Raw genomic sequence first — 11,025 nt, forward strand, 5'->3', positions numbered from 1 at the left:
GACAATGGCTAGGGCCAGTCACCAGAGACAATGGCTAGGGACTGTCACCAGAGACAATGGCCAAGGACAGTCACCAGGGACAGTCACCAGAGACAATGGCCAGGGACAATCACTAGAGATGATGACCACAACAATGACCATGGGCAGTCACCAGAGATAATGGCCAGGGCCAGTGACCAGAGACAATGGCCAGGGCCAGTGACCAGAGACAATGGCCAGGGACCGTCACCAGAGACAATGGCCAGGGACAGTCAACAGGGCCAATGACCAGAGATAATGGCCAGGGACAGTCACTAGAGATGATGACCACAACAATGACCAGGGGCAGTCACTAGGGACAATGGCCAGAGACAATGGCCAGGGACAATGACCAGAGACAATGGCCAGGGACAGTGACCAGGGACAGTGACCAGGGACAATCACTAGGATCACCAAGGACAGTGACTAGAGTGACCGCGGACAGTGACCAGGATCAGTCACCAGAGATTTTGAGCAGGGGCAGTGGCCAGGGACAATGGACAGGGACAGTGACCAGGAACAGTGACCAGGACCAGTGACCAGGGCCAGGCACCAGGGCCAGGCCAGCAGGAGCCTTGCTGTGACCATCAACTTCTCCCTGGTGTGTCCTGAGTTTGAACTCCCCTTAGGACAGCACTGAGACAGTCAGGGTGACATTAAAGTGGAGACATTTATTCCCCAAAATACATTTGTCTGTCCCCTCCTGTGCTGGGGTGCGGGTCAGAGAAGAGGGGGGTCAGGTGTGGGGAGGCTGCAGGCTGGGCCAGCGTCCACTCAGGAGACCTCGCAGCCCTTCTTCCACTCGCTGAGGTCCTTGCCCTCACAGTGGCTCTTCCAGCCCTGCCTGCGGACGAGTAGGCAGGGTATGGGGATTCCCGGCCATGAGGAATTCCAGAAGCTCCCTGCACCATGATGCCACCTGTGCCCCGGCCCCGGCCCTCCTCTGCCTTCCAGTGGTGACGCCTGGCCATTGGGCCCAGCCTGGTGGCCGGGTCACTCCAGACGCCGGCTGCTGCCACCTCGGTGCTGGGGAGCAGGGCTCACGTTCTCTGGGCCACCCCCACCCTGGAGTGCCCCCAGGTGGGGCAGGGTGCTCACCAGTAGTTCATCCCTTCTGTCTCCTTGATAATCTTCTTGGCGCAAATGATGGCGTCCGTGAGGTCGTCCGTGAGCAGGGCTGGAAAGGGGGGATGGGCTTGTGAGGGGCAGAGCACTCCTCCCCCTGTCCTGTGGGGACAGCCCATGTGCCTGTCATTGGCAGGAGGACCAGTGACAACCGCCACGCCAGGATTCTGACCCGACACGGACAGACAGAGGCAGGTGGACAGGGGCCTGACAGGGCAGCCACCAGGCCCGGGACATGGTTTCCCCCGGGTCCTTAAGAAGGGGTGGTCTGTAAGTGACTGCCAGGCCTTTGATTAGTGCCACTCTGAAGCAGGGATGCTCCAGGCTGGGCTCTTCATATGGAAAGGGAGAGTCAGAGACAGAGACAGAGGAAGGGAGAGACACAGAGAGGAGAGACCACAGCTCTGAAGGGCCCTGAGGTGCTTCTGGGGAGCCAGTGGATAGTGTGTGGCCAAGGATACCATCTGTGCAGCTGAACTCCTGCTCTAACTGGGTGGACATGCTTGTTAGAGACGAGACAGAGAGGAAGAAAGAGACAGGAGAAAAACAAAGGAGAAAGACAGAGAGGAGACAGACAGAATGGGGAAAGAGACGGAGAAGGAGAGAAAGACAGGAGAAAAACAGATGAGAGAGACAGAGAGGAGAGAGACAGAATGGGGAGACAGAGAGGGAGAGAAAGACAGGAGAAAAACAGATGAGAGAGACAGAGAGGAGAGAGACAGAATGGGGAAAGAGACAGAGGGAGAGAAAGACAGGAGAAAAACAGAAGAGACACAGAGAGGAGGAGACAGAGTGGAAGAGAGAGGCCACAGCACCTGTTGAACAGGTTCAGGGCTGGACCCTGGGTCCTGTGCTCCTTGTCCCCCACGCTGACTAGCCTGAGGTCTACCTGGGCAGAACACCTGACATTCAGGGGGCTACCTGAGTAGGACACCTGACAGTCAGGGGGCTACCTGAGCAGGACACCTGACAGTCAGGGAGCTACCTGGGCAGGACACCTGACAGTCAGGGAGCTACCTGAGCAGGACACCTGACAGTCAGGGTGCTACCTGAACAGGACACCTCACAGTCAGGACGCTACCTGGGCAGGACACTTGACAGTCATGGGACTACCTGGACAGGATACCTGGCAGTCAGGACGCTACCTGGGCAGGACACCTGACAGTCAGGGCGCTACCTGAGCAGGACACCTGACAGTCAGGGGGCTACCTGGGCAGGACACCTGACAGTCAGGGGGCTACCTGAGCAAGACACCTGACAGTCAGGGGGGCTACCTGGACAGGACACCGGACAGTCAGGGGGCTACCTGGGCAGGACACCTGACAGACAGGGCACTACCTGAGCAGGACACCTGACAGTCACGACGCTACCTGAGCAGGAAACCTGACAGTCAGAGGGCTACCTGAACAGGACACCTGACAGTCAGGACACTACCTGAACAGGACACCTGACAGGACGCTACCTGGACAGGACACCTGACAAGTCAGGGGGCTACCTGAATAGGACACCTGACAGTCAGGACGCTACCTGGACAGGACACCTGACAGTCAGGGTGTTACCTGAGCAGGACACCTGACAGTCAGGGCGCTACCTGAACAGGACACCTGACAGTCAGGGGGCTACCTGAACAGGACACCTGACAGTCAGGGTGCTACCTGAGCAGGACACCTGACAGGGTGCTACCTGAGCAGGACACCTGACAGTCAGGGCGCTACCTGAACAGGACACCTGACAGTCAGGGGGCTACCTGAACAGGACACCTGACAGTCAGGACGCTACCTGGACAGGACACCTGACAGTCAGGGTGCTACCTGAGCAGGACACCTGACAGTCAGGGCACTACCTGAACAGGACACCTGACAGTCAGGGGGCTACCTGAACAGGACACCTGACAGTCAGGACGCTACCTGGACAGGACACCTGACAGTCAGGGGGCTACCTGAACAGGACACCTGACAGTCAGGGTGCTACCTGGACAGGACACTTGACAGTCAGGGTGCTACCTGAGCAGGACACCTGACAGGGCCCTACCTGAACAGGCCACGTGGCAGCGGTTTTGCTCCTGCAGCTTCTCACGGCGGCACCAGGTAAAGCTGTTGATCTGGAAGATTCCGTAGTCGGTGCTGCCGTCCTTCAGCTGCTTCTGTGCCGTCGTGTTGTATCGGCTCTCGTAGTATGCCAGGCAGATCCCTGGGGATCAGGAAAATCCCTGGGGGTCAGGAAAATCCCTGGGGCCAGGCAGATCCCTGGGGGCCAGGCAGATACCTGGGGGTCAGGCAGATCCCTGGGGGTCAGGAAAATCCCTGGGGGTCAGGTAGATCCCTGGGGGTGGGATGGGGGTTTAGGCAGATCCCTGGGGGTGGGATGGGGTTTAGGCAGATCCCTGGAGGGGGGGATGGGGGTCAGGCAGATCCCTGGAGGGGGGGAGGGGGGTCAGGCAGATCCCTGGAGGGGGGGAGGGGGGTCAGGCAGATCCCTGGAGGGGGGGAGGGGGGTCAGGCAGATCCCTGGAGGGGGGGAGGGGGGTCAGGCAGATCCCTGGAGGGGGGGAGGGGGGTCAGGCAGATCCCTGGAGGGGGGGAGGGGGGTCAGGCAGATCCCTGGAGGGGGGGAGGGGGGTCAGGCAGATCCCTGGAGGGGGGGAGAGGGGTCAGGCAGATCCCTGGAGGGGGGGAGGGGGGTCAGGCAGGTCCCTGGAGGGGGGGAGGGGGGTCAGGCAGATCCCTGGAGGGGGGGAGGGGGGTCAGGCAGATCCCTGGAGGGGGGGAGGGGGGTCAGGCAGATCCCTGGAGGGGGGAGGGGGGTCAGGCAGATCCCTGGAGGGGGGGAGGGGGGTCAGGCAGATCCCTGGAGGGGGGGAGGGGGGCCAGGCAGATCCCTGGAGGGGGGAGGGGGGCCAGGCAGATCCCTGGAGGGGGGGAGGGGGGCCAGGCAGATCCCTGGAGGGGGGGAGGGGGGCCAGGCAGATCCCTGGAGGGGGGGAGGGGGGCCAGGCAGATCCCTGGAGGGGGGGAGGGGGACCAGGCAGATCCCTGGAGGGGGGGAGGGGGACCAGGCAGATCCCTGGAGGGCGGGATGGGGGTCAGACAGATCCCTGGAGGGCGGGATGGGGGTCAGACAGATCCCTGGAGGGCGGGATGGGGGTCAGGCAGATCCCTGGAGGGTGGGATGGGGGTCAGGCAGATCCCTGGAGGGTGGGGGGCCAGCAGGTCTCTTGGAGGGGGGCGGCCAGGCCAGGTGCTTTCCAGCCCTGCTCCAGACAGCCTGGCACCTGTAGGTGCTCTGCCCCGAGCCCTTGCCAGTGTAGACTGGGCTGACAGTGTCCCACCTCCACCCCCAGCAGCAGCCAGGCAGGTGGATGGTTCTGCTGGCCCACTGACCCTTGCAGGTCTCCAGGATGGGGTGGGGGGCCGGTTTCTGGGCCCTGGGCCAGGCTGAGGGAGGTGTATGGGGCCCTGGTGCCTGACTCCAGGGAGGGGTGTGGGGGCAGGGCAGCCTCACAGTTGCCAAGGCTGAAGCCCTGGAAGTTGTCCAGGCCGGCCCTGGAGAAGATCTTGGCCAGTTTGCAGCGGGTGTAGACCTTGGGCTGGGCAGACAGCAGGCAGCCCAGCAGGACCAGGACGCTGGCCGCCTTCATCCCCGGGCCAGAGGAGCAGGGCCTGTGTGGGTGGGGGGCAGATGCCTTCACCCCGAGTCCTGAGGCCACCACATGGAGCACAGCCTGGAGGAGGGGTCCCCGGCTATCACGCTCAGCAGCAGCGGGGAGTCAGCCGAGGTGAAGGCTGTGAGGTGCAAGGCTGGACTCTGGGCCCTGTGCTCCTTGTCCCCATGCTGATGGCCTAGGAGCTACCTGGGCAGGACACCTGATGGCCTGGGGGCTACCTGGGCAGGACACCTGACGGCCTGGGGGCTACCTGGGCAGGACACCTGACAGACTGGGGGCTACCTGAGCAGGACACCTGACGGCCTGGGGGCTACCTGGGCAGGACACCTGACGGCCTGGGGGCTACCTGGGCAGGACACCTGATGGGCTAGGGGCTACCTGGGCAGGACACCTGATGGCCTGGGGGCTACCTGGGCAGGACACCTGACAGCCTGGGGGCTACCTGGGCAGGATTCCTGACGGCCTGGGGGCTACCTGAGCAGGACACCTGACAGCCTGGGGGCTACCTGGGCAGGATACCTGACAGCCTGGGGGCTACGTGGACAGGACACAGGGACTCAGCCCAGGCCTCCTCGGACAGACTCCTGAGACCTGCTGGGTCTGAGTGTCCATGGGCAGATGGTGGTCCCTGCACAGGGAGACCGATGCCAGGGGCATGTGGTGCTGTGTGCAGGTTCTCCGTGATGCCCTGCGGGCCTGGTGGGCACATGCTGGCACCCGCTCTCCCTCCCTCTGTGTCCCGGCATTTGTGGGGGGAGGTCCTTCCTCCGTCTTGGTGTTCTTTTTGGGGGGAGGTAGCTTCAGTCACTGGGCAGGGCTCCCCTGAGCTCCCCACCCCTGCGCCAGGGGCTCCTACCAGTGTAGTGTCCACTGTCGGGCAGGAGGGGCCTGTGAGGCCTAGCCAAGCGAGACAGGAGGAGGGAGTCTCTCAAAGGGGAGTCTGGGAGATTGAGAGGCTGCCCAAGGGTGCTCCTGGCTTCCCAGGTCACTTGCTGTCAGAGCAGCTGCTGCCCAGCCTGACCTGTGAGCAGGGGGCAGGGGCCAGTGGCCAGGAGGGAAGGGCACAGGAAGCAAGGGGCAGGGGGCAGGGGTTAGGGGGGCAAGGAGCAGGGGGCAGGTAGCAGAGAGCAGGAGGCAGAAGGTAGGGGGCAAGGGGCAGGGGCAAGGGGCAGGGGGCGGGGCAAGGGAGAAAGCATTTCTGCCCCTCAGGGCAGCTGCCCAGAGCCAGGAGCTGCTCCACGGCCGGGTGCTGGACTTGCACACGGGGCGGGGGCGGGGGCGGGGGCGGGGGCGCCCTAGGCTGGGTCCCTGGTCCCAAAGGGTGATGCCTGCTTCTCCCCCACCGCAGCTCACTAAACACACACATCTAAGACCTTCTCATGGGACAGAACGATGGAATTGGAGGTGATGATGCTTAGTGCCACAAGTGCCACCAACCAACGGCTCGGCTCCCACCAATGGCACACGGAGCCGCGGGAGGGCAGAGCACGCAGGGTCGGCTCGGGGAGGGTCCCACATGTTGCCAGGGCACAGACTGGTGCCCAGCAAAGAGCGGAAGAGCTCCCATGGCAGGGTCTGCACCTCACCTGGGGCTGTCTCCACCCTCACCTGGGGCTGTGTCTGTACCCTCACCTGGGGGCTGTGTCTGTACCCTCACCTGGGGGCTGTGTCTGTACCCCTCACCTGGGGCTGTGTCTGTACCTCTCACCTGGGGGCTGTCTACACCCTCACCTGGGCTGTGTCTACACCCTCACCTGGGGGCTGTGTCTCCACCCTTCACCTGGGTTGTGTCCCCACTTTCCTTCATGAGGGTGAACGCCATCCCACCTTCCTTCATGAGGGTGAGCGCCATCCCACCGAGGAGCAGGGCTTTTGGCCTTTGGCTCCTCTGACCTGGGTCCTAATCGCGGCCCCAGCACCGCACTCACTCAGTCAGTGGCTGCCGGGCAGCCGGGCAGGGGCCCCTGCAGCCCACGAGGACATTCCTGCTTCGCACACCACACACCACAGGCACGGGGATCCTGTCCCAGAGCCCCAGGGAGGCAGCAGTTCAGCTCTTGTGTTCCCAACTGCTGGAGGTTCTAGAATTCCGCCTCAGGACCTGAGGCCACAATCCTCTGGCCTCATGGAATCCTAGGCTCCCCAGTGACCCCACAGGAGCCCCCTCCCTCCCTCCCTAGCGCCCCACCACAGGCCCTACAGCTAGGAGCCCCTCATGAAGCTGCAAGTCACATTAACACACATAACTAAGCTCTAAAACAGGGAGACAGGTGAAATTAGCGTTTACAATTTGAATAAGGGAGTCAAATGTCTTAGAAAATTACATCACTGTTTTAAAACTATTTCTTACTGAGATCTTCAAAATTGAGTAGGACTCATGAGTTTAATATTTGCTGTTTAACATAGTCGGCTGGTAATTAAAGGGCCAGTTTTATTGTCCATTTATGTCCACTCTCAGATTTACTGGCATGATAGAAATTAAATTTCACTGAGATACACAGAGCTAAGCAGGAGTTTTTTTTTAAAATATTTATTTTCCCTTCTCTTTCTTTTTTTTATTGTTGTTGTTATTGATGTCATTGTTGGATAGGACAGAGAGAAATGGAGAGAGGAGGGGAAGACAGAGATGGGGAGAGAAAGACAGACACCTGCAGACCTGCTTCACTGCTTGTGAAGCAACCCCCCCTGCAGGTGGGAAGCTGGGGGCTCGAACCGGGATCCTTACGCTGGTCCTTGTGCTTTGCGCCACATGCACTTAACCCACTGCGCTACTGCCCGACCCCCAGGAGGTGGTTTTTGACCACACTTAGTGATCACTATCACCTCTTCTTAAGTTCTATGTGCCAGCTATGTGGGTTCTGTTGAAACTTTGCTTAATACACTCCTGCTTTTCTAGTTATATATCTTTACTCTTCCAACTCAATTGGAAATAATCAGTTTTCTAATTTTTAACAAATGGCTCTGAAACTCGTGATTTTCTCTGGGAAGATTCTCAACCAGGTGGACCATTATTTCTAAGATTTCCGCCAGGTGAAAACATACGACTCACTTTTCAGATCAAATCTCAAAGTTCCAAAAGCATAAAGGGGCTGTGACGCCCCCCCCCCAGGAACCTGGCCATCCCCCCAGGAGACCCCTGACACCAAGCACCTTCCAGAAACACTAACTGTGTGCACACAAGCGAGACAACATGACCACTGGGCTGTTCTGAGCCTTTCGAGACTCTCCACAATCTGCCAACACACTTTATGCCCTTGAGAGAGTGACATTCCCCCTCCCAGGTTATCATGGGGCTCAGTGGCGGCACTACAAAGCCACTGCTCCTGTGACCATTGTTTCGATTTTTTCAGATAGGACAGAGAGAAATTGAGAAGGGAGACAGAAATAGAGAGAGAGAGAGAGAGAGAGAGAGAGAGAGAGGGAGAGACCTGCAGACCTGCTTCACCACTTGTGAAGCTCCCCCCCCATAGGTGGGGACCAGAGACTTGAACCCAGATCCTTTTTTTTTAAAAAAATTTCTTTATTGGGGAATTAATGTTTTATAGTCGACAGTAAATACAATAGTGTGCACATGCATAACATTCCCCAGTTTCCCATAGAACAATACAACCCCCACTAGGCCCTCTGTCATCCTTCTTGGACCTGTATTCTCCCCCCCACCCACCCCAGAATCTTTTGCTTTGGTGCAATACGCCGACTCCAGTTCAGGTTCTACTTGTGTTTTCTTTTCTGATCTTGTTTTTCAACCCCTGCCTGAGAGTGAGATCATCCCATATTCATCCTTCTGTTTCTGACTTATTTCGCTTAACACGAATTTTTCAAAGTCCATCCAAGATCAGCTGAAAACGGTGAAGTCACCATTTTTGATAGCTGAGTAGTATTCCATTGTGTATATAGACCACAACTTGCTCAGCCACTCATCTGTTGTTGAACACCTGGGTTGCTTCCAGAACCCAGATCCTTGTGTGGGTCCGTGTGTGTGTGTGTGTGTGTGTGTGTTCAATTGTCAGTATATACACCATTGACCCTTGACCCTCAGCTGTGTCCCCTGGGAGATGTTCTCTGTAGTGGACACACTCAGCACCAGTCTCCATCAGGGAAAGGAGGACCCCTTTGAAGACTGGCTGGTATCAGGACTGGGGCAGGAGAGTGTAAATTGAGCCAGGAACATCTTGTGCTAGAAATTAAGAAGTAGGGGGCCAGGTGGCGGCGCACCTGGCTGAGCACATGTTACAGTGCACAAGGACCCAGGTTCAAGCCCCCGGTCCCCACCTGCAGGGGGAAAGCTTTACAAGTGGTGAAGCAGGGCTGCAGGTGTCTCTCTCTCTCCCTCTCTGTCTCCTTCCTCTCAATTTCTAGCTGACTCTACTCAATAAATAAATCATAATAATAAATAGTAAAACAGGTAGAGGTAGATAGCATAATGATTATGTAAAGAGACTCTCCTGCCTGAGGCTCCAAAGTCCCAGGTTCACCCCCCACACCAGCATCAGCCAGAGCTGAGAAGTGCTCTGATAAAATAATAATAATAATAATAGGAAAGGACTAACCTCCACACTACTATTACCCGCAGAGTGCAGTGCTGACTTGGTGATGCCTAATCTCCAGCTCTGATAAAATAATAATAATAATAATAGGGCAGAGCCGGACACAGGCTGCACTTACTGACCTCGGCTGTTTAAGCCCCTTCGGTGCACAAAACCTGTCTGCATTCCTTTCTCCTCACGACCTTGACGGTTTGAAGAATCCAGGCGGATGGGCTTGTCGAGTGTCTGGACTCCCGGCTCTGTGGAAGGCATAGCACTGGGACGTGTCTGGTCGCTCGCCTTTGATCACGTCCAGCTGTGCAATTAGAGGGAGATGCACCGGGAAACGTCACATCTCTCTCAATGAATCACATCAGAAATCACGGAGCGGGGGCCGGCTGGTGGTGCACCTAGTTAAGTGCATGTATTAGCACCTGCAAGGACCTGGGTTCAAGCTCCCAGTCCTCACCTGCAGGGGCAAGGGGTGACTGACCCCAAGACCTGCGGTGTGTGAGCCTCAGCTCCAGCTAGAACAGGGGTGCTGGCTCCCCAACCCTGGGCTGCAGCCCTCACTCACTCATGGTCACTGACCCAGCCCATGCCCATGCCCTGGCCCCTGGCCCCTGGCCCCCAATCCCTGCTCCCTGTCCCACCATGCCCTCTCCCCTGCCCCGTGTTCCCCGTGTCCTTTCCTCTGCCCAGAGCCCCAGGGACGGCACCCTGCTCCACGCCTGCTACCAGGCCCAGCCCAGGGAGGCCTCCTTCCCACCCAAGCCACACCTGTCTGCGATGGTCTCCGCCAGCTGACGTCAGCCGGAGAGGTGGAGAGGCCCCCCGCCCCTTCCCGGCACCATGGCTGAGGGGGGACGCTCTGAGGCGGGCCAGGGGCTGCCCAGCTGCTCACACCCCACAGCTTGCCCGCTGCCACCCAGACGGGCTTTGCCAGGAAGGTTATACTTGACTAGATTGTCCTCCTGATGGAACCTATAATTTAGAAATGATATGTATTTAAAGGACAAGTCAGAACAGGAAGCACGGGCCCAGAGATGCAGAGAACTTACTCATAACCACCCACAAGCCTGAGTCCCTCTCTCTAAACAGAAAAAACTGGTGGGGGAGAGAGAGAGAGAGAGAGAGAGAGAGAGAGGGAGAGGGGGGGAGGGAGAGAGAGAGAGAGGGAGAGAGAGAGAGAGAGGAGAGGAGAGGGGGAGGGAGAGAGAGAGAGAGAGGAGAGGAGAGGGGAAGGGAGAGAGAGAGGAGAGGAGAGGGGGAGGGAGAGAGAGAGAGGGAGAGGGGGAGGGAGAGAGAGAGAGAGAGGAGAGGGGGAGAGAAAGAGGGGGAGAGAGAGAAGGAAGGGGAACGGAGCTCGCTGGCTTGGGCTCTCTGGGCTCTCTGGAGCGTCTTTGTGTTCTCCCCCTTACCCTTCTGGGGGGTGAGCCAGCACAGAGGAAAGAGTTAATGGGCTGTGCCCACTCTGCTGGGTTGGGCAGGCGGCGGTGCCCACAGCTCTCTGGGGCTCCCAGCACACAGGGCTGAGCCCACTGTCTGGGCCCAGGTGAGACTCAGGCAGCTGAGGGCAGCCCCCATGCTGGGTGTCCCCGGGGAGTGACCAGGCTATGAGAGGCCGTCCCCGCTCAGCCCCCTGCCCCCTGTGGGTGTGGCCGCCCCTGGGCTGAGCTGGGCGCCCTCACT

General features: G+C 58.9%; 1 protein-coding gene across 3 annotated transcripts; it reads right to left on the reverse strand.

Annotated features, from left to right (window-relative positions):
* Window positions 1-671: 671 nt before the first annotated feature.
* LOC103125832 (lysozyme-like protein 1) lies at window positions 672-6,982 on the reverse strand. Of its 3 annotated transcripts, XM_060192523.1 has the most exons (7): window positions 6,736-6,982; window positions 5,664-5,823; window positions 5,346-5,587; window positions 4,645-4,802; window positions 3,175-3,333; window positions 1,117-1,195; window positions 672-862 (listed from the first exon to the last, which is right to left on the reverse strand). In XM_060192523.1, the coding sequence occupies exons 3-7, from the start codon at window positions 5,462-5,464 to the stop codon at window positions 793-795; spliced, it is 585 nt and encodes a 194-aa protein (XP_060048506.1). In that variant the 5' UTR covers window positions 5,465-5,587; window positions 5,664-5,823; window positions 6,736-6,982; the 3' UTR covers window positions 672-792. The 3 variants fall into 3 exon arrangements, with proteins under 3 accessions (XP_060048506.1, XP_007536733.1, XP_060048507.1); XM_007536671.2 differs by lacking the exons at window positions 5,346-5,587; window positions 5,664-5,823; XM_060192524.1 differs by lacking the exons at window positions 5,664-5,823; window positions 6,736-6,982 and having other exon boundaries at window positions 5,346-5,646.
* Between the last annotated feature and the right edge of the window lie 4,043 nt (window positions 6,983-11,025).

This window comes from Erinaceus europaeus, chromosome 6 (assembly GCF_950295315.1).
Source record: "Erinaceus europaeus chromosome 6, mEriEur2.1, whole genome shotgun sequence".
In the NCBI taxonomy this organism is placed as follows: Eukaryota; Metazoa; Chordata; class Mammalia; order Eulipotyphla; family Erinaceidae; genus Erinaceus; species Erinaceus europaeus.

What these genes read in the sequence shown, in the direction of transcription:
- LOC103125832 (XM_060192523.1), bottom strand. Translation starts at nt 5,464, where the DNA reads ATGCCCCTGGCATCGGTCTCCCTGTGCAGGGACCACCATCTGCCCATG. An exon ending in AGTCCCTGTGTCCTGTCCAC is followed by an intron (nt 4,803 to 5,345) that starts GTAGCCCCCAGG and finishes CCACCCACACAG; the next exon opens with GCCCTGCTCCTCTGGCCCGG. An exon ending in CTGCCACGTGGCCTGTTCAG is followed by an intron (nt 1,196 to 3,174) that starts GTAGGGCCCTGT and finishes CCCCCTTTCCAG; the next exon opens with CCCTGCTCACGGACGACCTC.